This window comes from Lepidochelys kempii, chromosome 2 (assembly GCF_965140265.1).
Source record: "Lepidochelys kempii isolate rLepKem1 chromosome 2, rLepKem1.hap2, whole genome shotgun sequence".
Taxonomy (NCBI): Eukaryota; Metazoa; Chordata; order Testudines; family Cheloniidae; genus Lepidochelys; species Lepidochelys kempii.
The window spans coordinates 118,244,074-118,271,292 of record NC_133257.1 but is presented as its reverse complement, the minus strand read 5'-3'; the positions used below and the strand labels follow the sequence as shown (position 1 = coordinate 118,271,292).

The 27,219-nt window shown below is 39.3% G+C and overlaps 2 protein-coding genes across 14 annotated transcripts in view; one reads left to right on the top strand and one right to left on the bottom strand.

Annotated features, from left to right (window-relative positions):
- LYRM4 (LYR motif containing 4) overlaps window positions 1-27,115 on the bottom strand; it is a 146,232-nt gene extending 119,117 nt beyond the window's left edge. The window contains exon 1 of one of the 5 annotated variants that reach the window (XR_012157341.1): window positions 26,591-27,113. Coding sequence is in view for 3 of the 5 variants with exons in the window: in XM_073332141.1 (XP_073188242.1) it covers window positions 26,591-26,676 (86 nt within the window). In the remaining 2 variants the exon portion in view is untranslated. Of the gene's footprint in view, window positions 1-26,590 lie in introns of all 5 variants that reach the window. The other 4 variants (XR_012157342.1, XM_073332141.1, XM_073332142.1 and 1 more) reach the window with 4 other exon arrangements.
- The window catches only part of FARS2 (phenylalanyl-tRNA synthetase 2, mitochondrial), a 430,241-nt gene continuing 429,097 nt past the window's right edge, over window positions 26,076-27,219 (top strand). For 4 of the 9 annotated variants that reach the window (XR_012157339.1, XR_012157340.1, XM_073332132.1 and 1 more), the window contains exon 1: window positions 26,352-26,947. The gene's annotated coding sequence lies outside the window, so the exon portion shown is untranslated. Of the gene's footprint in view, window positions 26,297-26,350; window positions 26,948-27,219 lie in introns of those variants that run through there. The other 5 variants (XR_012157338.1, XM_073332131.1, XM_073332130.1 and 2 more) reach the window with 2 other exon arrangements.

The window sequence follows — 27,219 nt, the reverse complement described above, 5'->3', positions numbered from 1 at the left end:
TACACTGTCATTAAAAATTCCATTATGCTTTTTGTAAGACCAGAATTTTACCAGGCTGTCAGACAAAATTTTCCTCTTCCACTGTTGCATAGCATGCTCTGCACTGGCCAGCTGCCACTCTCCATCCTAGAGGTGGCTGCACTTCAGCAGTGATTTATAAACATCATATAGCTGGTAAAGCACTTTGGGATAAAAGGCACTACATAACGTAAAATAACAACAACACATTTCATAGTCTGCTCACAGATACCATGCTAAAATTTATTTGGATGGGATTGCATTCTAAAGGCATCATTGACACAAATGGAAGTAGAGAAGCTTTGCATGCTGGTAACAGAACAAAATGCCTCACTGTTGATCCTTGGGACTGGTAGGAGAAAATGGCCATACAAGTGGATGCTCTATGGGTCCTCCACGAAAATAAATTCTACTTATTCATTTGGGTCCCATAATGCCACATGCTACTAAGACAAAGTGACAGTCATAAATAAAGGAAGATAAAATGAAGATTGCTATGCTCCTGATTCCAGACAAAGAAAGAATCTAGTTACACATGGTTTCTTACTATTTTTGTCACAAATAGTTTAAAAATTGAGATAGCAAAAGGTTCCAGGTCCATCAAGACTGATGTGCTATATCAATAGTGATCAAAGTGTTTCCCATGAGCTAAATATAGCCTCTAAATGCCTTCATCTTTAATACCAGGGTGTTGGCCTTGGACATCACAGGTCCCAGCATGCAATCCTCTACCTTGATCTGACCAGAGAGCAAATCTTAAAAATCAGACAATGAGCAGAGATTAAAAATCTAGATATGCCAAGTCAATTGGCAGAAATTATTCGATTAACAAATTTTCTGCCAGATCATCTGTGCATTGGAAGCAGTTTAAACTTTACTATGGCAGAAGAAAGGTTGATCAGAGAGGTCCAAGTCCTGAAAAGGAAGAGATTACTTGTTATTTTTTCCAAAAGGAGAAATTATTACAAAATACTGTTATATTACCAAATCCAGCCTACAAAATTGCGCTGTTAAACAATAATAGAATACCATTTAAATATTTTTGGATGTTTTCTACATTTTCAAATTTACTGATTTCACTTATAACACAGAACACAGAGTACAGTGCTCACTTTATAGTTATTTTTTATTACAAATATTTGTGCTGTAAAAGACAAAAGAAATAGTATTTTTCAAGTCACCTAATACAAGTACTGTAGTGCAATCTCTTTATCATGAAAGTTGAACTTGCAAATGTAGAATTATGTACAAAAAAACCTGCACTCAAAAATAAAACAAATGATAAACTGTAGAGCCACTCAGTCCTACTTCTTGTTCAGCTAGTCACTCACTCAAACAAGTTTCTTTACATTTGCAGAAGATAATGCTGCCCACTTCTTGTTTACAGTGTCACCTGAAAGTTAGTACAGGCGTTCTCATGGCACCGTTGGAGCCAGCATCACAAGATATTTACGTCCAGATGCGCTAAAGATTCATATATCCCTTCATGCTTCAACCATGCTTCATTCCAGAGGACATGCTGATGTCAGGATCTGCTCAATAATGATCCAAAGCAGTGCAGACCGATGCATGTTCACTTTCATCATCTGAGTCAGATGCCACCAGCAGAAAGTTGATTTTCTTTTTTGGTGGTTTGGGTTCTGTAGTTGCCGTATCAGAGTGTTGTTCTTTTAAGACTTCTGAAAGCATCCTACACAACTCTTCCCTCTCAGATTTTGGAAGGGACTTCAGATTCTTAAATCTTGGGTCGAGTGCTGTAGCTATCTTTAGAAATCTCACATTGGTACCTTCTTTGCGTTTTGTCAAATCTGCAATGAAAGTGTTCTTAAAACGTACAACACGTGCGAAGTCATCATCCGAGATTGCTATAACATGAAATATATGGCAGAATGCGGATAAATCAGAAAAGGATACTATTCTCCCCCAAGGTGTTCAGTCAAAATTTAATTGATGCATTATTTTTTTAAACGAGTGTCATCAGCATAAAAGCATGTTCTCTTGAATGGTGGCTGAAGCATGAAGGGGCATACGAATGTTTAGCATATCTGGCACATAAATACCTTGAAATGCTGGCTACAAAAGTGCCATAAAAATGCCTGTTCTCACTTCCAGGTGACATTGTAAATAACAAGCGGGCAGCATTATTTCCTGTAAATGTAAACAAACTTGTTTACCTTAGTGACTGGCTGAACAAGAAGTAGGATTGAGTGGACTCGTAAATGCTAAAGTTTTACATTGTTTTGTTTTTGAATGCAGATATGTAACAAAAAAGTGCACTTGTAAATTGCACTTTCACGATAAAGAGATTGCATTACAGTATTTGTATGAGGTGAATTGAAAAATACTATTTATTTTGTTGATCGGTTTTACAGTGCAAATATTTTTAATAAAATAATATAAAGTGAGCACTGTACACTTCGTATTCTGTAACTTAAATCAATATATTTTAAAAAGTGGAAAAACATCCAAAAATATTTGATAAATTTCAATTGGTATTCTGTTGTTTAACAGTACGATTAAAATTGTGACTAATCATGATTAATTTTTTAAACCCTGACTCCTGACTATATTCCATGTTCTAACTGCTGATCCTTGCCCCTCACACCCAGACTAAAAGGGCTAACAAATCAAATTTGTATCCACAAATTATCAACATTATTAATAATAAGAATTATGGCCAAGATTTTTTTGTAAATCTCTATTTCAATGGGAGCTGCATGGTCAATACTTTTGAAAGTTGGGACACTTATTTAGATGCCTAAATCTGAATTTAGGAATTAGCTTTTCAGAACCCATTACTGAAAATCTTGGCTAATTTTTTTATGTTACTCTTTGTTGTAAATTAATCATTAGTGAAAATTTTCACATTGGAAATTGTTCAGGGCAGGTAAAATATTATGTCTATAATCTGTGTAAGGCACCTAGTTTATATGGACAGTACAAATAAATAATAATTGTAATTTCTCATTAAACTTTTCACCTTCAAGACCACATATATATGGATGTAAGAAAATCATGGGCCATGATTTTGTTGTGGAACCGCAACATTTAACACACACTGCAACTTTTTATAGTTGTCGCAATTTGAGTGGCATTTTGAAGCCATGCGCCAGGTCAAAACACCACTCACTCAGATTTGGCCTAGCCGCCCCTCAGAGGGATGGGGGGCCAAATTTGAGTGAGAGGTGTTCTGACCTGGCACACAGGGTTGCAACATCATTCAACTTCAATTTTGTGATTGAACTTTTTGAAAAAGTGTCATTTTCCATTTATGTTATACATTTTTATCTTGCTGCATTTCTTCACAAGCAATGCAAAGCCTCTGAAATGTTTTACTTCAAATGATTACTTGTCAAACTGTGATAAGGAGGGGCAGTTTTGATTTACACAAATCCTCTGATAGTCTATTGACATTTTTTTTAGTATTTTCCATTTTTGTTCTTGAATAGATATTGTGAATCCATTTTGAAAGCAAGTCAATAAATGAAATATGTCTGTGTTACTAGAACTGACCGCACCAAAAACACAGCTTAACAAACTGTGATTACAACTTTTGAAGCAAAAAGTCATGACTTTCTTACAGCCTTACCTATGTATTTTATATTATAAAATTACTAATAATTACTTGGCCTAGAAAAGTATTACAATGTTCTAGATAAGACGGTGAGTTGCAAGATATTTCCTGAAACTGTCACTTTCAGATATTAGTTTCAAGACCAATACAGGATTCTTCCAGCTGACATTCAAAACATAATTCAAGCTGAAATGCACTAGGAAGTACTGTGGTTTGTACTATGTCCTAAGCACTTCATCGGAGCTTTATTGACCTAAAATGTTTTCTGGAAAGGAAGCAATCCAAGGTAGTTTAGATAAATGAACTGTATTGGTTACACGAGGAGACATTCTGATTTATGAACGGATTCTTCCAAAAAATCTAGGTAGGGATTCAGATCAAAACTATATCAATTAATATGACAGTCTCCTAGTAGGAAAAGAAAAAGAAGAAAAAAAAAGATACTTGGATCAGCTGCTCTCAAAAATGATTAATCCATGCCAATAAATGACAACTTCCGAACCCTCTGCTACTCTTGCATTGCTCTTCAAACACTGTCTACAGAAAAAAGAAAAGGAGTACTTAACAAAATAAATTTGTTAGTCTCTAAGGTGCCACAAGTACTCCTTTTCTTTTTGCGGATACAGACTAACACGGCTGCTACTCTGAAACCTGTCTACAGAAAAGCATTTTAATGCAACAGATAGAGAACATGTAAAAATCACTGGGTACACTAAGGCCTTGTCTACAATAGAAAGGTTTTGCCAGTGTAGCTATACCAGCAAATGCTCCTGGCAGAAGAATTCTTTTGTTGGTATAGCTTATACTAGTTTCCTGAATAAAATAACCTATACTGTCAAAAAAAGTGGGGTTTTTGCCAGTATAACTGCATTTACACTAGGGATTTTGCCAGCATAGCTATCTACTTTAGGGATGCGATTGTTTATTCTCCTAACTGACATAGATATGTCATCAAAACTTAAATGTAGACCAGGCCTAAATGACTGTCATTGAAGTAAAAAGTCTCTCTCTTCCCCTTCTGCTGCTCCTTTAAGGGAAAAGGCTAAGTCCAGTCTTTCTCTAGGAATATAAATTTTGAGAACAGAAATGTATCCATTTTTTTTAATAAGTGGTACCCTTGGGTAGTTAACTATTTAAGCCACATGACAAAGGGAAAGCCACTGATCAAATTTCAAATATGCGTTCAAATTCGAGACACAGAAACACTGATTTGTCTGTTTTGGTTAACTAGCTGTGGTTATTTCTGTCACTCTTGGGTATTAAAAAGGCACATACCATCAGTGCTTAAAAGGTTTACCAGGCACCTACTAAGCAGAGGTAGATATGAAAAATGAGGATCGGAGCAGAGCCCTCCACCAGTAAGGTCCAGGGCAATGCCCTGGTGAAAAGGCCTAATCTCCTGCATCAGCTTGTAGGAAAGGGGACAATGCTTTGATTTCAACCAGGGCCTTGCCCCTAACTCCAACTTGGGAGCTCCACCATTCCTATCAGCCTTTAGCTAGTACTGCAAGTATCTTATAAATACAGTGGAGTCGCATCTTACGCAGGAGTTAGGTTCTAAAGTCAGCGCGTAAGGCGAAAATCGCGTATAGTCAAAATTTATCGCCCATAAAGTACAGTTTACTGTACATGGTTTTGTGTATACAACCCATTTATATATAAATGTATAACGTATACAGTAATGTACAGCATCTAATAAAGAGTACATATGCAAAATATAATTTTACAGTACTGTATTTTTAATTACAGGGGGTCGTCAAGGCTTGATGTCGATCCAGGAGACGGAGGTGACTGAGAGCTTGGGTGATGGAGAGCAAGTCGTAGATGAAGTGGTTGGCTCTGGTTCAGCTCGAGAAGTTGATTGCGTAGGCTCATCTGCTGCTGGATGTTTTTCCTTGAGAAACATCGTGATCGGCAACTGTCGCTGTTGTCTTTTGAGCTGCTCAAACATTTCTTGATACGGTCTCAAATCATCCGTAATACTATGTGTGATTTTGAGGCTTCGTTTCATAGAGGGATCGTATTCAGAAATTAAATCATTCAGGTGTTTCGCTGCTTGGAACACTTCAGATTTATGAAGATTCCAACTTGCTGGCTCTTCCTGTTCGTCATCATCATCTTCGTCTTCTGTAGACAATTTTATCAGTTTCTCTAACTATTCATTAGTCAGTGTTTCTCTATGGCCCTCAACTAATTCTTCAATTTCTTCCTCAAGGATGTCAATGAAGCCATCACCACCCACTTGCCTGGTCACCTGAACAATGCATTTCGCTTCTTTGTCAATGGTCAGAAAACCCTTAAAATCATTCACACATTCTTTACATAGGTTTCGCCAACATGCATTGACTGTTTCAGGCTTGATTGCATCCATTGCCTGTTTAATATAAGTGATGCAATCAGCAATGTTGAAGGACTTCCAACACTCCATCACATTAAGATTGGGATCAGCATCCATAGCGCTACATATCCGTGAGAATGTAAGCCTTGTGTACGTGGCCTTGAAACAGCGAATCATGCCTTGGTTGAGAGGTTGGAGATGGTATGGGGGGGGGGGGGGAAGGAAGAGGGAAGAAAGATGACTTCAAAGTCATTATGCGCAAACTGGAGTGCCACAGGGTGGCCAGGAGCATTGTCTATGATCAGCAACACTTTAAAGTCAAATCCTCTCTCTTCGAGGTACTGCTTGACCTCTGGAATGAAACACTTGTGGAATCAATCCAGAAATAATGCTGCCGTCACCCAAGCCTTTTTATTTGATTGCCAGAACACAGGCAGGAGATTTTCGTTCTTGTCTTTTAGGGCACAGGGATTTGCAGCCCTGTAGAGCAAGCCCAGCTTTATTAAATGCCCAGCCGCATTGCCACAAAACAACAGAGTCACATGGTTTTTAGCTGCTTTGAAGCCAGGGGCTTGTCTTTCTGATTTTGAAGTGTAAGTGCGGTTGGGCATTCTTTTCCAGAAGAGACCAGTCTCGTCAGCATTAAAAACTTGTTCTGGAAGATAGCCCTTTACTTCTATGATTTTTTTAAATTGTTCGGGGTAGGCTTTTGCTGCCTCTTCATTGGGCAGATGTAGCTTCACCAGGAGTCTGCACGTTTTTGAGGTTGAAGCAGTTCCTAAAACTGTTAAGCCAACCTTGGCGGGCTTTGAATTCCTTCTCATCAGAAGGCTGTCCCTCTTCAGCCGGAGGTTTGAACAGCATGTAGAGGCTAAGAACCTTTTCTCACAACTTGTTACCATCGATAGGCACACATTTATGGTTCATGTCTTCCAGCCATAAGTTTAATGCCTTTTCAGTCTTCACTAAAGTCTTATCACGCACCTGGCTTGTCAGCTTAGCAGTTATTGGAGCACTAGATGCCACGGCTTGATGTATTTCTCTCTCTCAAATCTTGATGGCACGGATGCTAGATTTGTTGTGGCCATATTTATGCGCCATGTTGGAGACAGACATACCATCTCTCAATAAGTCCAACACAGCCAGTTTTTCCTCCAGCGTTGGAACAGATCGCTGTTTCTTCAGTTGAGCACAGAAAATATGTACAGTATCTTTAAACACTAGAATCTCACCCAGCGTGGAGAGATGCTCACACTATGGGAGGCACGCGGGAACTGAGACCGACTGAGGGAACAGCAGATTCACATCTCCCATCTCATGGTCACTCCGGGGGATACGCTCATTGAGTGGAATGGTGAGTGGAATCGCCTGCACTATTTACAGGTATCTTGTTATTATTCTTTTTTTTTTGCCGAACACGTATAGTTGAATTCGCGTAAGTTAAATGAGCGTATGATGCAACTTACCTGCATCTGAAGCTCCAATCATCCCCTCTGGCTGCTGGAAGGGAGAGGAGCTTCCTTTCTCTTCTTTCCCCTCCTCCTTTCGTGGCTGAGGCAAGAGGGTTTGGGGGATGTAGTCTCCATTACTCTACCAACCCCCTGAAGGCTGCTTTCACTGGGACCTCCTCCTCATGGCACTGCAATTATTGCAATTACCTGCTTCTGCTTTTACTAATTGGGGCGCTTTCTCAAGCAGCATAAATCTAACATAATTCTGTAACAAACTGCCATTGACTGTCCACAGTCCTTGTTAATTCACTTTTGCAGTCATTTGGGTAAGAAAGGAGAAATAAAAGGCAGCTGACCTGTCTGCGGACTTAGGATGACAATACTATATTGGTTTACATTCTGCTCCCATATGGAAGATTACGTTCAGCACCATATGGACTACAAGCTTCTTTAGAAACAAAAACAAGTTGCTGGTGAGGACCACCCACTCTTCACAGCAAGTTTTTCATTCACCAGAAGAACAGAAGATTTTCCAAGCCCTGACTTTGATATTTAAAGGTTGTTTTGGGGAAAACAAAATTGTGATCAAAGAGAGCACACAGCTAGTTTGTGTAACTATATGTTGCTATCACTATTACTCTCATCTTCCATTCCCTATTCATCTTCCATTTTTACCACAGAGGTCACATAAATATTATCTGAGTTAAAACATGGATGAGAACATGAAATGTATTTTCTGGTAATGGCATGTGCTTTGTACTTTAAGATGGAACAGGTCTGTATAACAAACCATATGGGTAAAACAATACAGAGATTTGTTAGCAAGAACTGTGGCTTCTTCTTAGCGTATGCATAACATGCCTCAGGTGGCACATGACCAGGACTCATCTTTGAATTTAGTTCGCTGGTTGGATCATTAGCTTCCCTGCCTTGGGCTGGGTACTGACGGGGTGTGTGACATGAACTCTGATCCATGTCCCCCAAAACTGTGACTGAGCTTCTAGGATCTGATGAATCCATTAACCCTCCCTCTTCCCCCTACCACAATTCTACTGGACAGGTGCTACCAGATACCAATGCACAAAAATATAGGGGATAAGTGTGGCAGTACTTCAAACTCATAACGGCAGATGTGGTTGAGAGAAACAAATTACGGAGAGCAAGTCAGATAACTAAAGAGTCTTGAAAAGAGGAAGAAAATTCATGTTACCAGATGCACATTGAGCAGCCAATATTAGAGAAGAGAAATCAAGAAAGATTTCTTGAAAAGAAATGGAGGCTGCTGTTTTTACAGATAGGCAAACTGAGTTTAAAATTAAAATGGTGAAATGGACATGCTCTTTGGAAGACAGAGCTGTCCAAAACATGCTAGTCAAATTGAAAAGCGAGTCTCAGCTAGAAAGCTCAGAAGAGATGTGAGAATAATACAAGTGTCATGCAGGGAGAATGCTTTGGAAAAAGCTCTCCCATTTCCGAACATCTGTTAGTTTAGTATTGTTAACTACTATACTTGCCCCCCAGCACGATCAAGTTTAAAAGCCTATATAATCGAACAAAGCTTGGGGCAGTATTCTGAAGGAACTAATAGCTTAGTAGTAAAATACAGATTGAAAGTGGCTCACACTATGTGTTGATAAACAACGATCAACCTCAATGATTCATGGTTACAAGAGACAGCAGCAAAATTTTGGAATTTAAACTTTAACAAACTAAAGAGAGCATCTACAGATGTCTGCACCTTCCTCTCAATGAAGGGCCAAATTCAGCACAGCACTTAATCCTGTTCTTAAGTGCTTTGCTGAATCAGGACCTGAGGGCAGGCAATACCAAGGCTCTGAGCAAGTTATATTGTGATTTCCCCTGCCTATGCAAACAGTAGACTGATATTTATAAGTTCTTGTGATTTCACTTGAGCGTTATGTTGTATAAGATATGTTTATTAGATAAATAAATAATGCCAATGAATATTATCAAAGAAAGAGACTGTGTACCCTGCAAGACACTTTTAACGAGAGAAATCAAAAACTTGAGGATATGAGCAAAAGGATACCTGAACAGAGAAGAAGGCATCTCTGATGAGCTCAACCTTAAAGGGTCATAACATGTTACTTTCGCAGGTAATTCAAACCAAATGAAGTCTCAAAAATAAATTAGACTGTATGAACTTCAACAATATTGAGTTAGCAGTCACTGCTAGTAATTTAGTTATGGATACCACTATAGCCAGAACAGCTGCAGGGAGGACCGTGAGGTTTTCTAAAGCAATGAAGACCTGAAAATAATAATTAAAAACCCATTGCCTGGGACAGAGAGAAAACAAATTAACTTTCAGTGTGTGAGGGTGAGGGAGAGACACTTCTGCTTTCTGTTACATTGTTGAAGATATCCCCTAAAATAAATTTTTTAAAAGTTAACATCAAACTTTAGGAACTTCTTAGCCCTGAAGGAGTACAAGCATTATTTTACAGATATCAAAGACAAAAGCAACAAAGAATATACAGCATCCTCTCTATATATTACTGCCATAGGTCTTTTGCAGCTAAACAATGAACCCAAAACTAAAATGGAAAAAAAAAAAAAAGAAAAGACTTTTAAAAATAAGAGACAGATTTTTGCCTATATAAAATTAGTTGAAATGGGGCAGAAAAATTATATCTATAAATTCTTAAGTGAGCAAATATTGTACTTCTGGACTGTATATACTTATTAGAAAGCATACATTCTACTTATGATCTAACAGCTGTGGAATGATGATATCATACATCTGTATTAGCTAATAAATTAGAAATGGGCCTGAACCAAAATCATGGGTCTGAAAAGCCCCAAAACTGGGCGAGTAGACTCAGAATCCAAACCCACATAGGGATCAGAGTTTTGCAAACGATACATATTTTTGTAATGGATTCAATCAAAACACATGATCTGAATATATTCAGACTTTAGGGTGCTCAATGTCCACAAAGAGATTTTGAAGCTCAGGCTTATCTTTATATAATGTTTACAAAATTATATTATTTCAATGCCATTTCACTGTGCATGGAAACAACCACTAAAATTTCTGTCAACCAAAAACAAAAACAGATCATCTTTCCATTAAGTTCAAGACACAAAGTCAGTGTAACTCAATAGACACTAATTCACAAGGAGTCATACTAAGCAGGGCTTTGGAGCGGTGCTCCGGCTCCGCTCCAGCTCCAGACAAAAACCTGCAGCTCCACTGCTCCAGAGCTGCTCCACGCTCCAGCTCCAGACTCCGCTCCAAAGCCCTGATACTAAGCTGTGATACATCCCATCTTCCACACTGGTTTGTCCACCTATTTAACCAGCAGTTTTCATAGAACAATACTTTGGAATGGTCAGAAGAAAATTCCTTAACCTCTGGACACTGTATTATTTACACATGCACTTAAATTCTACTTTATTTTGTATTTGGGCTCTTCTCATTTAGTAGACAACACTATGTTATCCATTGCCAGTTATCAAAAGAAAGATACAAAAGCAAGCAAACAAACAAAAAAACCCAACAGGATCAAGGAAACAGCCTTTCATACCACTTTGTAACTAGCATTATCTGACTTTCCTGCAATACCGAATAGATTCTTAGCCCCTGTATGCCAGCCAACCCCGGGACACAGCCAATTCATTGCACGGGGCTCATCTAAAGTTTCCTTAAGGTTTATTTTAAGGTTTTTTTTCATTGCAGACAACCAGTTTTCAGAAAGTAGGTGTATATACAATCCCTTCATTATATCATATTAAACACTAAATTGTGCTCTGAGAAAGTAATTAATACAAGTTTTTTAAAAGGGAGGGGGAAAAAGCAATAAAATATAGTGGGGAAAAAAATAAGAGTAAAAAAAAGGCCATGTTTTCATAGATTCAAAAACTGGGAATACTTCAGCCAGAAGGGAACCTTCAGAATGATTGTGGCTTCCTCATTCCGATCTTGTCAAGGAGCTTTGATATTAAGGGAATTGGGTGAAATACCTTACACTTCATATAATGGCTCAAGAAAGCATCCTTCCCCTCAGCTGAGGTTGGGGCGGTGGGGAGTGGGGAAGATCATGGTACCTGAAACAGAATGTAGAAAGTGTGGCTGACTTCCTGTCTGCAAGCCAAATCAATAGAGGCCCAAATATTCACATACCCAGAAGAACACCAAGAAAATAAATTCCATTTTTCTCATCTTAGCTCTTATTGGTGGAGACAACTGACCACAGAGTTGTACTTCTCTTGTAGCCAGAGTTCAAAGGGACAGGACTAGATCTAACCAATGAGCAAAGGACCACAGTAGGCCAATCCTGGTGCCATCTGCCACCTTGCATGCTGGCACAAGTTACTGTTGGCTTACTTTTCTAACGGATCTAAACATGCTAACTGAGCAGGTTGGAAAAAGATAAATCTTTTTCTTCTTCAGAGAATGATGAGCTGTCTCACCATTTAAGAAAGATCCCTGGAATCACAACCTTATACCCACTGCTTAATAAGTAAATCAGTTCAATCATTTTTCTCTGAGTGCAGCAGAATATAGAAGGGGAGCTTCAGGCTCTGAAAGTGAGAAAATGAAAATTAACCACATGCTACAGAAGAATGCAGGGTGAGGAAGGGGAGTGAACTTGATCTTTCAATGTTGCAGAGCTATTACTACATTACAAAGAACTTCTTATCTACTAGAAATTATATAGATATTGCTACTGACACAAATCTGTGCCAAAAGCAGTAATTTTCTATTACCCTCATTAGTTCTCAAACACTACCTGTAATTAAATTTTACATAAAAGAAAAATGTCTGTTCCACTGTGCTATGTAAAGAAGGTAAATAGTGTTTCAGATTACAAATACATCAGATTTCCTTAATTTGGGAGCCTTATTCAAATAACAAAGTCAATTATCAGTCCCCAGAGAAAGACCCACTTCATTGTTTTCAAATTATAGCTAACCATTTCTATTTTTCAAAAGTTTGGATCACATTTTGTTTTTCCAAATTACTACCATAAATATTTTAGGTTCCTCTCTGTCCTAGTGAAATTCTGTAAATTTGCCAAAGCACAAGTGTGAATGTGTTTTCATTTGGTTTTTAAAGAGAAACATATTTAATTTTACAAGGAAAGGATAAAAGTATTAGAATAACATTCAATGATGCCTTGAAGTCCAAGGAAATGGGTCCTGAATAGAACAGATTTGATAGAACCATTTTCTGTTGAAAAAGCGTAGGGGCTGGAGGAGGAAAAGTAACACAGAACGTTTAAGGAGCTGGATCTATTTGATTTTGTACGAGGCAGTGCTTTCTTGGGACAGGGCAGTGGGGCCTTACATATGGTTTCTGTATAAGGGCAATGACTGCGAAATTTGTTACCACCTCTGTTCAAGGAAATATGCCGTGAACATTTTGTAACTAAACAAATTACACTTAGAAAAACCTAGGTTTACATCAATGATTTCTATGCCATACGGGAATAGAACCTGGAAGGCTCCAAAATCTACCACTGCTTGGAAAGAGGCAACTAATATATGTAGAGAAGGAAACTAAAGAAAACCAACGAAAAATACCACACATCCCTCATCTGATTTCCTATCTTTATTGCACTGCAAATTGTTCAAACAGGAAAAGTACCAAATCATAATATTTCATTGTCATGGTACAGCCAGATTTCTGGGGTGGATAAGTCAAAACGCTGTGGGAGCAGAATTGACACCTCCCCACACTCTAGCTTCCTTAACTCAGTTATAAGACTACCTGCTTGAAGACCGAATACAACACTTTCCTGAAAATGCCATGTTTCAGATAAATTTTTAACGTCTCCATGGATCACATTTTGTTCTAAATGTACAGTATCATGCAACATGCTGCTGACAGCAGGGAAGATCCTGTCAATCACAATCGCATTTAGGACAACCAGAAAGCAAAATGTATAGCATTACTCATCCAGCACGGATGTGTTACAGATAAAGCATTTGTGCAGTTGTTAATCTAGACCGGGGATAAAAGGTGTTTCTAGTTTGTCAGTGCCTAACAGTAAAGCAAGAAGTTTCACTTTAGCTGATCAAACGTTACAGTTTGGGGGTGGCAGGGGGAATGAAATGCAATATGATTATTATTTTTAAAAGGGAAAGGGATCGGGGGAAATGAGGTAATAAATAGGCCAACAACGGTCACAATATTTTTTAAACAATATATACGTATATTTGAGGGATTGTTTAAAAGTAGTAAGAGATTTGTTGGAGGGCAGCAGGGATTTCCACACCCGAGCACCCATCCTCGCAAAGGCACAACCATCTGCCAACTTAAAGCTCGTTGTACATTTGAAAAGTAGCTAATTGATGACAACTGGTGTCAGCAACAGGTGCTGCTGAACCAGTGATAAGCTGATTTAGCCCTAAGTTCAGAACCAGTTCTGAACATGAGCTTTCCAGGTCTAAACACCATTTTCTGGTCTCAGTCATAGCTCTTATTTTTCCAGGTATGTCAGACACAACATAAATATCTGAGCGCCTCATAATCTTAAATATATTCATCTTCACCACACCTCTGCGAGGTAGCAAGAGCTATTATCCCAATTTTATAGATAGGGAACTGCTGCACAGGGAACCAGCTTGCCCAAGGTCACACAGAAAGTCTGTGGCAAAGCAGTGAATCAAATTCAGGCCTCCGAAGTCCCAGTATAGCACCCCAATCATTGGACTATCTCTTCACCTCTGCATAAAATCCTTGTGCACTATAGCAGACCTGTCTTCTATGCTCTTTCTTCTTCCATATGGACTCCAGAAATTTCAACTCACAAAAATGATCTTTAAACTACAACACCCTCCAGGCCCAAGAGACAAGTAGATCGCAGTGAGAAGCTAAGGAATCTAAAGCCCATTCTAATGTATAACAGCTGTCAGTGAGTTGATCAAATTCCAAACTGGAGGGGGAATTGTTTCATATTTCTTTTTACTAATCAAGTTAGTTAAAAAGGTTACACTTTTGTAGTGCAGCTAGTTAAACTCAGCCTAGACTCTAAAAGCACTTACAGTGATCTTTCTGCATCTATATAACCAGAGAGACAAGGGGGCTGAAGTAATTTCTTTTATTGGACCAACCTGTTTTGTGGTTTTTTTAATTTAAGAATACATATTTTTTTGTTTTTAGATAAAATATAAACACATAACACAACCAAAACGTACATAAATACATACACAAGATGGAAACACCATATACCTGGCAAAATTCAATGTTCAGTTTGTAAAACCTGGAAAAACAAACAACCAAAAAAATCTTCAGCTACAGAGGTCGTGCAGGGCATCAACTGTTAAAGTGACTAAATAGATAAATAAGTGAGAACATAACCTATGAGTATTAGGATACTAAACTGCAGAAGTATGCAATAGTTTCATGTGTGATCAGATACACTCATATTTTTTCTCCAAGCATTTCTATTAGACAGTCATTTTTTCCATTAAGGTAATAGTACAGAGCTCACTAAGCCAGTCTGTGTATGCAGAATTGCAGATTTCCATTTTCTCAAAATAACTCTTTGGCCACTAAAATAGTTACTGCAATCCATTTCTTCATGTTAACTGGTAATACCAATTCATCCAGTACCCCTAAAAGACACAAGCATGGAGAAGCAAAAATAGCAACACTTCAAGCTTTTGAGAGAGCACTAAATATGGTATTCCAGAACACACACATTTTTTGACAAGTATAGAGAATGTGTGAAAGGTTGGCATGGGGCTGTTTCCAACATTCACTGTGTGTTGCTAATCTAGCCTTAAACAAATGTCTTGGAGTCCAGTATTACCCGTTTAATATCTTGTTCTGGAAGAACTGCAAGGATAAAGAACTTGAAGAATCTTTCACATTAAGCCAGATATCCTCCAAGGTTTCTGTTGTGATAGCAAGGCAAAGTCCTTTCCCCCATTTTAATTTGGGACTGAGATTTAGAGGGTAATGCAAAGCATTAAGCCATCTATAATATTTCTTAACAAGTTCTTTTAGAGGTGAGACCGATTTGTCCCCTATCCTTGCATGAATCCTTGAGCACAGCTGCTGAAAGATGGAACTGACACACAGCAGTAGTTGATGTTTTTGCATATGTAATTGAAGTCCAGTCTATCATCTTGTATTATATATTTATTTTTTTGTTAATCCTTTTTCTATCCAAATTATCTTAAGTGTAGGGCTGGTTTTGATCCTGAGGCATGGGTTATCCCATAGTGATTCGAGAAGAGAATTAGAAGAGTTGATGCTGTAATCATCTTAAGATTGGATTTTTTCCTTAATGGTGTAGGTAGCATCTTAAGATATACAAAAGAACACAAGGAACCAAATGGTATATCTAAACTTTTTATCATCTCAAACCAGGCTGGCATACAGAGTTACAGGAGGGGAACCACATTACTAAAGGATGCATTTGGAATGCTAGATAATATAGACACAAATTGGGCAACCCCACACCTCTAGTTGCCCAGGATTTTTAAGGGCTTTCTGTGACAAGCAAGGTTGTTTTTTATCCCATATAAATTGCATGATAAGACTATTTATTTGAGCAAAGAGCAAAGGGAGAGACTTGAAAGATAAGAGGCACTTTTGCTGTTAAGATTAAGAGAGACAAGCTTTTGACAAAAACTTGTCGCTCTCACCAACAGAAGTTGGTCCAATAAAAGATATTACCATGCCCACCTTGTCTTTTTAATGTATAGTCCATATTTATCAAAACAATTTTGGGAAGATTAGGACAAATTTTAACACCCAAGTAAGTTATTTCCTTGCATATTTGAACAGGAAAGTTCTGAAACTAAGAAGGATTTGGTCTTTTGGACATATTCATTGCTTGTGATTTATTCCAGTTAATGCAAAACCAGAGATCTTTCCAAAAAGATCAGCTGAATTAAACAATGATGGGATTGATGAGAATGGATTCTTCAATTGTAGAAAAATGTCATCAGCATATAAGCTAATTTTGCATTCTTTCCTGTTTATAGTCACACCTTCAGTGGCTGAGTGCTGATGCATGTACATTGCCAGTGGTTCAACAGCAACATTAAAAAGGAGGGTGAGAAGGGACAGCCCCCTTGTGCTCTTTCTCGTTGAAATGTGGGAGAAATAATTCTATTACCTGACATTGAAGCAAAGGGAGAGCTGTATAATGCACTGACCCACTTCAGGATTATTGGTCCAAATCTGAATATTTTTAAGGACAGCCATTAGATAAGGCTATTCAAACCTAACAAAGGCTTTTTCTGGGTCTCGGGAACATCTGAGCTTTCTGGACCATGAGGCAATGTTGCCTCACACTGTGACCAAGTGAGAGATTTTTATCATATCAGCAGCAGCCAATCTTCCTTTAATGAAACCAACCTGATCTGTGTGTATAATTGAGGGAAAGAGGACATTCAGGTGTGTCACCAAAACGTTTGCAATTATTTTGAATCTATGTTCAATAGAAATATGGGGCAGAAGTCGCCACAGTTGCAACCATCTTTGTTCTTCTTTAATAATAAAGTAATTAAAGCAGTTCTCATCTCATGAGAAATAGTTCATTTTTGGAATGTTTCAGTGAACACCTTTGAAAGAACAGAAGATAGCCGATTACAAAAGTTTTGTAGAAATCTGCTGGAAAGTCATCCATCCTAGGAGCCTGGCTGGAATTCATATATTTTTTAACAGACTGTTTTATCTTGTGTTGTGCTAGCTTTGTCCATAAACAACACTTGTTCTGAAGTTAGGGTAATAAAAGGTAGGCCTTCAACAAAATGATCACATTTATTAGAGTCAAATTGGTTGTCTGATTTATATAAAGCTTGATAGAACTGCTTAAATTATTTACATTTATTGGTTCAATGTTTGCATTCCTGTCTTCATGTAATAAGAAGGAAATATTGTTGTTGGCTAGTTCCATGTTAAGTCTTCTGGCAAGTAGTTTACCTGCTTTATCTCCCATTCATAATATCTTTGACTGATCCTGTTGAGTATAAATTCGACTTGGCTGGATAAGCATTCATTATATTTATATTCTGTGTTGATTAGAGAATGTAGGAGGTTTTCATTATTTGGGTCAGTCTTATGCTTTCTCTGCAACTCATTTATTTCCTTATCCAGAGATTCTAGTAATTTGAGTCTCTTTCTTTCTTTCTTCTTTAGGGAGACATATTTTATATTCATCCTTTAAAGTAACTTTCATAGCTTCCCAAAAGATGGTATCTCAGGTAACTCAGTGCTTATTTTCTTGTATGAAGTTAGAGATGACTGAATCAACTGTGGAACAAAACGTTGCATTTTTTAATAGCAGCGTGTTCAGCTTCCACCTGGAAGACTTCAATGATATGTAACCTGCATCTATGTTAAGCATAATTGATGCATGATCTGAAATTAATATATCATCAATAGCTGCTTCTGGGCATGCTAAAATCAGTTCTGAAGACACAAGAAAAAAGTCAATTCTGGAGTAAGATGAATAGTCATGCTCTTTGGAGTGTCTCGATTTCCGTATCTTTTTAAATCAAGTTCATTCATGAATCATGAAGGTTGGCCTATTGTGTTTTGAGAACTGGGTATCATATAATTGGAATACTATGCTAGATAGACAGCTGGATAAATCCAACCACCTCCCAATATTAGAGGAATGTCTTTTTTTTATTAGAAAGAATGTCTGCAATGTATTGAAAAATTCAGAATTACCTCCACTTTGATTATACATGCGTCCTAGAATTAACTCTTGAGTTGAAACAGCCTTCAGGAAGACACATCTTCCTTCAGGATCAAACCAAGACTGTATGCACTGAAAATTTATACTTTAATGAATTAAGATGGATACGTCTCTGCTCTTAGAATTCAATGAGGAATGAAACTCAACACCCGCCCACGTCTTGATTCTACTGACATCTATTTGTGCTAAATGAGCTTCCTGCAATAAAGCAACTTGGTACTTTTTTTTTTTTTAATCTGAGGTGTCTCAGGATTTTAATTCTTTTGGAAGGTTAAGTTCCCTCACCTTCCAGGAGCACACACTAAGAACATTCATGGCACAGTTTTAAAAAGATACATTAAGATATACAACCTTAAGATAAATATCAATGTGGATATATGTAAAACCACATCTCTAGGATATGGTCTGTATTTATAAATATGAGATACTGGTTAGTTTTGACTGATTTTATGCCTTTAATTGAGCCTCTAAGAGTGTCAGGTATACAAAAAGTTCTACAGTTAAATTTCATATGTCTTCCGAAGTATATTTGCAACAGAACATACCAAAAATTAACAAGCCAGTGTGGACATGTTCAGATCCTTGATGTCTTCAGTTCCATTTGCTTCTTCTCTCCCTATATTATTTAATAATAGTCTAAACATCTCGAAATACAAATATATTTTAACTCAAATATTACCCTGTAAATACCATTAGGTATCCTAGAAGATGTATAATGTATTCTAAGTACAGAAGATTTTATGTACACTTGCACATAAGTATATGCAAATACATACAGACTCATCATGTGTAAGTTTACAATTGATTTGTTAAATCAAATATAAATTAGTAAAAAATCTGAATATGAAAAATACAATATAAAATCATATTCATAGTATTTCAAATGCCCTGGACAAATTGAATAAAAACTAGTGCAATTTAAGGTTTAGGTTACAGTCTACAAATCAGGAATGTTGACTTCCATGCGACCTGTGGTCACCAAAACACAATCTATCAGAGATAGAGCTAGTGAAGAGACTCTGTCTATCCATGCAAGTTGTGATGGTTAGTGCAGCTAATACTTCAGTCAGTGGATGGTGCTATAAACCCCATCTTAGAATTAAACTGTTACTCTATGCATTGCAGTACTATACAGTTGTTGTATTGCTCAGTTCCAAAGGAGATCAACGGAAGAGTTCAATCTAGCTGGTTATCTGCTAGGAGCTGAAAGATTATATAAGTGAATAATACCGTTATCTACAAGGATGCATAGGAAAAACTGATTTTTAAACTTGTTGAGGTATGCTTTTCATGATGAAAAAAAGAGACTGCTATTTTTGGTCAAATCTAATCTGTCTTTGAAATGTCTGCCAAGCTTCCGAGGGGGTTTTGCAAAAATCTTGTGGCGCCTGCTAAATCCATAGTGAAAGTGGATGGGTACTTGATGCTGTATCTGAAGGATTTGCTTTATGCCACTGAATGCAGCCTTCCTTTTGTTAAGCTCAGCTGAGAAGTCAGAAAAAAGAAATGTTGTGGTCTTTGTAGATCAGGGTTTCAGCTTTTCTGGCAGCATTCATTAACATTACTTTATCATTAAACTTCAGCAGCTTGAAGAAAGGTCTGGGCTTGCCAGACTTCTGCCTTCTAGTACCAGGCATTCAATGAGCCTTTTCAATATCTAGTGGGGGCAGCTAGGGGTCCAATTTAAGTATGTCAGGGAGCAGCTTCTGAAAGAAAGCTGATAATATTCTTCCCCTCTAGACCCTCAACAATACCCAAGGGGCAAAAGTTGTTTCTTCGAGATCTGTTTTCTAGGTCATTTTGTTTTTCTTCCAGGTGGTGTAGTCTAAGAATTAAGGACACAGTTTCTTCTTTAATTTCCCTGATTTCAATGGCAGTCTTTGGTAGCTCATTTTCCAAGTGAGCTATTCAGGATTCTATGTCACAGACATCTTTAGAGATGCCATAAATATCTTCTGAGATTGAATCCAGTTGGTCTCTGAGGAATTCTTTCAGTGCTGTGATATCCTGGACTAGATTTTGCCATCGCCTTCAGTCTCCCCCTTCAGCTGCTTAGATGATTCAGGTTTTGGTTTTTTGTCTCACATTTTTTTCCACTGAAAGCTATAGTTTGAAGTTTATCTAGGGGAATAATTTAAACTTTTATGACAGAAATGTATTGCCAAGTTGCTAGGAAAGTAATTATTAGAGTTGAATTGATATGCAGGGAGTGAGGAGGTCTAGGACTAGGAAATAAGCTTCAGCTCTGTGTAGCTTAGAAGCTGGTCTCTTTCACCAACAGAAGTTGGTCCAATAAAGATTACCTCATCCACCTTGTGTCTCTAATATTCTGGGACGAATGCAACTATAACACTGCAAACATCTATATAACTAGAGCCCTACCAAATCCATGGCCATGAAAAACGCATCATGAACCATGAAATCTGGTCTTTTGTATGCTTTTACCCTATACCATACAGATTTCATGGAGGAGACCAGTGTTTCTCCTGACCCAAAAGGGAGTTGCAGGGGGGTCACAAAGGTTATTTTAGGGGGGGTGGCAGTATTGCCACCCTTATTTTTCTGCTGCCTTCAGACCTGGGCAGCTGGAGAGTGGTGGCTGTTAGCCGGGCGCCATAGCTCTGAAGCCAGCACCCACCAACAGCAGCACAGAAGTAAGAGTGGCAATACCATATCATACCACCCCTACTTCTGCACTGCTGCCTTCAGAGCTGGGTGGCTGGAGAGCGGCGGTTGCTGGTTGGGAGCCCAGCTCTGCAGGTAGCAGCGCAGAAGTAAGGGTGGCAATAGCATACCAGGCCATCCTTACTTCTGTGCTGTTGCTGGCAGCGGCTCTGCCTTCAGAGCTGGGCTCCCAACCAGCAACCGCTGCTCTCCAGGCAGTGCTGGCAGCAGCGCAGAAATAAGGGTAGCAGTACTGTATCCCTCCTACAATAGCCTTGCGACCCCCCTGTGACGCATGGCCAGAAAGGATTAAACATCCTGCAAAATAAAATTACTCAGATTCAACCCTTAAAGATATGTGGGGAGATAATGTTTGTGTTTTTGTGTATTTACATATGTATGGGTAATGCTCAACAATGTAATCAACTGTCCCTTTCTATGCTGTATTCTGATAATTCAGAGATCAAAAGAATATCCTAGTATTTAAATGGATTGTTAACATGGGATATCTCTTGTTAACATGGGATATTGTTAACATGGGATATCTCATGGGATATATTGTTAACATGGGATATTGTTAACATGGGATATTCATCTCTCTTTGAAATGTATAGCAAATCACCAGCGAATGGTGGAGGAACAGGCATTTGTCTTATGTTAATTGGTATAGCTAAGTACCGGTGATGGATCCACTTCAAAGATGCCCTGATTACCTATTGTTGCCCGAGGGACTACAACTTGTCAAGGAAGACCTGAAATTGTATAAAAGATCCTTGGGTCTTGAGCCTTTTTATCTCAGATCTGCTTGAGGTTTTATGCAGGGGAAGCCTAAGCCACAATGACTGAGATCCCAATACTGACTGGACCACCCTGAAATATAAACATTGGACTATAATCTGTGGACTATTTCTGAAAGAACTCGTTGCAACTACAAAGCTCACTATCTCTGCTGTGAATCTGAACCTCAAGAATTGAACTCACATCTATATGTATGCTGATCTTTTACCCATATTCTCTCTCTCTTTTGTTTTTTAATACATTGTAGTTTAGTTAATAAGAATTGGCTGTATACATGTATTTGGGTAAGATCTGGAAGATTCATTAACCTGCGAGGTAATGTGTCCGATCCTTTGGGATTGGTAGAATCTTTCATTTTATATGATGAAGTAAGATTTTCAGAAATCTTCATCATATTTGACTTGGGTACCTGGATGGAGGCCTGACGCTGGGTTACTTCAAGGGAACTGTGCTGTTGGCTTCCAGGCAACCAGTGAGGTAATAAAGAAGCTGTTTTATGCTGGCTTGGTATATCTAATCTATTTAAAATATTCACCAACTTTGGGGATTATCTGCCCCATTCTTTGCAGTTCACCCTAATTGAGTGACCTCAGCTGTCCCCCACTGGGACTTCGGTCACACAGCCCAACTCCTTTAAGGGTCAGGACCCCTACAATTACACCACCTTGAAATTTCAGATTTAAATAGCTGAAAACATGAAATTTATTATTTTTTAAATCTTGTGACTGTGAAATTGACCAAAATGGACTGTGAATTTGGTAGGGCCTTATCTATAACCAGGAATAAAGATATTCTAGTCTTTATTATGGCTTACAGTTCTGCTGATGCATGAAAAGAAACTGGCTCACTCTTTCATTAGATTCATGAACTTGTGCACTGACACACACAAATTAATGGCCAGGCCACTATTAGGGATGGCCCAAATATCCAAAGCCTAAATCCAAAGATGAGAACAGGCACATTAACAGCTCTATGCACCACCAGAATTTGCATTAGGCCTTTGAGGCACTAAAAATGGCCAACTGCTCAAATAAATTAGTGTCCATTGTTGTCTACTGGACTGAAAGCAGGATAAAAATGTCATTAATTTCTCGGCACTTTTTTCTGCACAAGTTGATGGATCATGGACATACTGTGCTGGTACCAGCTGTTTCAACATAGGATTGATGTCACCATGGAAACGGGACCCAATGATACGTTAGATACAAGCAACATTCTATGAATCAAGACTCAAGAACATCAGTCTTATTCACAGGAGATCTGGCACTCACCAATCAAAACTTACACAGGAGAACGCTGAATGACAAATTCCACTTTCCAAATACAAGTCTCGCAACATCCTGGTGAAGTAGGTGACTATATCACCTTTAGAAATGGGTAAATTGAGGTACAGACAATTAAGTAATTTGCCCAAACTGGAATCAGTGGAAGAACCAGAAGTAGAGCCTGGAGAGCTTAACTTCACTAACCTCCCATGTAACAGAAACCTAGAACACACCTAGGTCAGAGGAAGCCCATAAACACTGTCTCAATTTAATCTCTTGATGTTATAAAATCATCCTTTTTAAAAAATATAAAACTCAAAGACTAGCAGATCAAATTTTGGTAAACTGATTGAGAAGGCTGATCCACAGAATGGAGAAAACCAAGATTTTCACCAGCGGGAGAATGATTTTCTCTCTTTCCTCTCACATCCTTGTTTAATCTAAGTCCCAGTTTTTCAATTTACCTTGAATTATATTTCAAGTTTCAGGGTAGCAGAGAAGATATAATTGACTGATTCTAGATACTTAATTTATCCCCATTATTCATGTAGGGTCAGAAAGATTTACTACATATAAACAATGGATCAAGAGATAGCTTGTGGCATTCTGTTTTTGCATGATCAGTTTTAGTCTGTATCAAACTATGTTACAAAACAGAATAAAACCAAGGTCTGGAGCACTTGTATCTAGCCAACAGGGGAGAAAGCAATTACTTTTTACTAAAACATGCAAACGTGTCAGACACTGATACTACAGATAGGAGCAAAGGGGGAACACAAACACCAGGAGAATGGGCTGGAAGCGCAAAGAAAGGAGGAGGAATGGGGATATTAAAATAGATGCAAAATGTGACAACTTAATAATGTTTCATAAAACAAACCAACACAAAAATAACCAAAACAACTGGAAGTTTGCTTGAAGCAGAATCATAAATTTCAGAACATTCAACCAGAGGTAGATTATTGATTTAAACAACATTCAAACAGCATGCTACAACAACAATTTTCTCTCATAAAAACATTTTTCTATAGCATGAAAACTAATAATTTTGCTTTTTTTATTTGAGAGAGTACAGAAGAATTTTTTAAGACTATCATAATCAGTATGATCAATTTATTACCACCATCCAATTCTGTGTCTTAGCTGGCAGAATCTTATAGCCTCCTTGACTAAGTGCATGTGGAAGGCTGTTTATTCTTTGTTTTTCACAATTTGGGGGTCACAGTAAATCTTTATCTACTCTCAAATTCCCCACCAAAGACTACTTCCTTCCCTCATTTCCCCCCTTGGGCAGGAAAGGTGTAGTCTTTTATTTTATTTTTTGCATGTACAAGGAAGTCCCTCAGCAAGATTAATTTTTAAAGTATGTAAATCTGTAGGGAGCCCAGTACATAATTTGCAATATAAAAATAATAAATGATATCAGCTGATAATTTCTGCAAATGTTTACAAAGTAAACGGACACCCACTTCAAGTTTAATGTAATAAACTATGAACAAGTTCCTCTTTCATTTCCCTCTGATCCTTCTGAATTTTGGGGTGCAAGGCCTCAAAATCTGTAAGCAGCTTCTTTGGACTACTCTCTTTTTACTTTGGTCTTTTGCCTGCAAACGGTCTCAGAGTGCAGCAATTTAACCCTCACTCCTTCATTTTTGGCCTATCTGGCACCTTCTATAAAGGACCAGACTTTTGGGGGAAAGCAGGAAGCACAATGTTTTCCTTTTAGAAGAACTTTATGTTAATTAAAACATTTTTAGTTCTTCACAATGTTTTCCTGTTCTTCTACAGGTAAGCCCCGATTCTCCAGATCTTGAATTTATCCAAATTTGAACTAAAATCAAAAACTATATTTTACACTTGTTGCAAGTGTCTGCTGAGACCTTTGTAATATTTTTTTTTATTTTTTACTTAAAACCCAAGAAAAACACACCTATGCAACAAGTTATTTACCAAATAAAAAACCATAGATGCTTCCTACCAAGTATATAGCTATTAGACACCTCAACATCACCTTCTGATTCTTTTCCTACCGTCTTAAATCACACTTTATTCTTTAGGTCATATGCATGCAGACTACCAGACATGAAATTACTTACTATCTACTAAATTCTCTCCTGCTATTAAAACATGGCCCACACATCTGGGCTTCAGAGCACTCCATAATTTTTACTGCCAGACTCTGGAGATGATCCTGTGCATTATTATTCTAAAGCCTATCAGTAATGAGATCAGTAACTCTAAAACTAACATTACCCTTCACAGTGATGGCAACAAAATAACTTTTGGATTGGAAGAAGGAACTGTGGTATCGGGAGACCAAGTTCAGAATATGTTTATGAAAACATGTACATTGCCATTCATAAATAGGCAAGACAGAAGCAATACAAAAATATTCGACTCCATGTCTGACTCTAAATGTAAACATTTCTGGAAAAAATGTAAGATTGTAAAATAGGGAAACAGTAGCAGACGATTCACACTCAATGCATAGACTCATAAGCAATAGTATTAAAAAATCCTCCCACTAAATCCATGAAACAGTGAGTTTAACTTTTAGGATTTTGTCCTTCAGAATAAATGTAATTCCTTATGGAATTTGTGCTAAGATACCACAATACCATATTATGTGAGTCCTAAAGATGCTGTAGAACTGTTTATCTTAAAAACAGAAGAGACTACCAGCGTCTCATTTTAGTTTCGTGCTCATATACTTCATTGATGGGTGTCTTATAAAAAAAAAAACCCAACAGGTAGAATTGTTTTCTTGCTTCCAGATGGTCTGCAGGCAAGTGCTACTGTTTGCGTATTGCGAGAAGCTGCCATTGTTTTTAGTGTTTTCAAATTCATAAATATAGCAAAAATTGTTTTTAGACAATATTTCCCATTTTACTGTATTTAGAGACAGACTAATCAAAACCAAGACATTTCACTGAAGAAAGGGAAAGACTGCATCTCTACGTGAAAACTAGCAAGAATCCAATATAAGTGCACATCTTATCATAATTTCTACGCTTTAAAATGGTTAACGTGAGGGTGGTACATGAAAGTAAGAAGGACCAGAACTGAAAGTCTTATCTAAAATAAAGGAACTCCTCCAATTAACTTTCTATCATCATTGCGATCAGCAAGTGGACTAGGTAGCTAGAAGTAATATCAGGCACAGAGCTAGCCAGTTGTTCCCTAGTAACCTAGACATGTCCTCTTGGTGGAAGGCCAGGGTCTGGCATGCCGCCGTCCCATAAACCCCATACAATGGGGGGAAGAGACGGCCACACGTCCAGCACTTGGGGCAGAAAAAAATGGCTCAAAGGATGGAACCCAATCTGGGTGCCCTTCCCCTGTGGAATACAGGGGGCTCAGTTGGGCGTTCGAGAACCTGGGCTCGGCTCCCACCCAGTGCCAGGCTGAGGCTCCCCCTGGAGGAAGAGCTGTTGAGTTCGGAACCCGGTTGTGGTCCCCACACCCAGGGACGTTAAGCGGGCCTACAGGAGAAACTGGTTTGTCTCTCCCACCCTCATGCAGGAGGCCCGAGGAAGAGAACCTGGCCTGTACCTCCATCCCAGGAGAACGCGGGGGGGGGGGGGGAATGAAGGGGGAACGGGCCTGTAGCCGGCCCCCCCCTCAAAGGGGCCTGGAACCTGAGCTGCGCCAGAGAACACAGAGCCGGGGGGTGGGGGACAGAACCTAGGCCCCCCTCCCGCCCCTCCAAAGCGCAGGGACCTGGGGGGACCCCAGCCTCCCCCACCCCTCAGCAGGTTCCCGGGCACGTGTCTCCCCTGGCCGTGCCCCACCTGTAACCGTAGGCGGTGAAGCGCTGGCTCGCCCGCAGCAGGGCCCGGTACAGCCGCAGCACCTGGGTCCGGTTGGACGCCGCCATGTTGTTAGCGCAGGCGGGTCCTCGCTCGAAGGCCCCTTCTCCCTCCCGCCCGCGCAGGAGCCTGAGCTCAGTGCGGCCGCCTCAGCCCCGGGCTGGGGCGCGGGGACCCCGGGGCGGGGCGGGAACCGGGGCCGCCCCCTGCTCGGCTCCAGCTCTGCCGGTCGGCACCCTGCGCCTCGGTCTCGGCCGGCGGCCTCCGCTCGCGGCGTGTCAGGCGGGGCTCGGGCAGCTACAGCGGCGAGCCCGCGGGGCGAGAGAGCTGAGGGGGACGGTGAGTGGCGGCTGGGAGGGTCCCACGGCGGGGCCCCACTTGGGGACACGGTCCCCGGCGGGGCGCGGGGGGGGGCCCAGACGCTGCAGGGCCAGAGGCGCTTCCTCGGGTCGCTGCCGCCGCGTGGTTCCCCTGTGTGCAGCGCTGCCTCTAGCGGGCAGCCTCCCGGCCACGGGGATGGACGTTCACAGCCTCCCCCGAGGGGCTGTTCTGGGCCTGAGACATCCCCCAACCTTCCCCCCACCCCCTCGTTATGAATTATCACTGTGTTC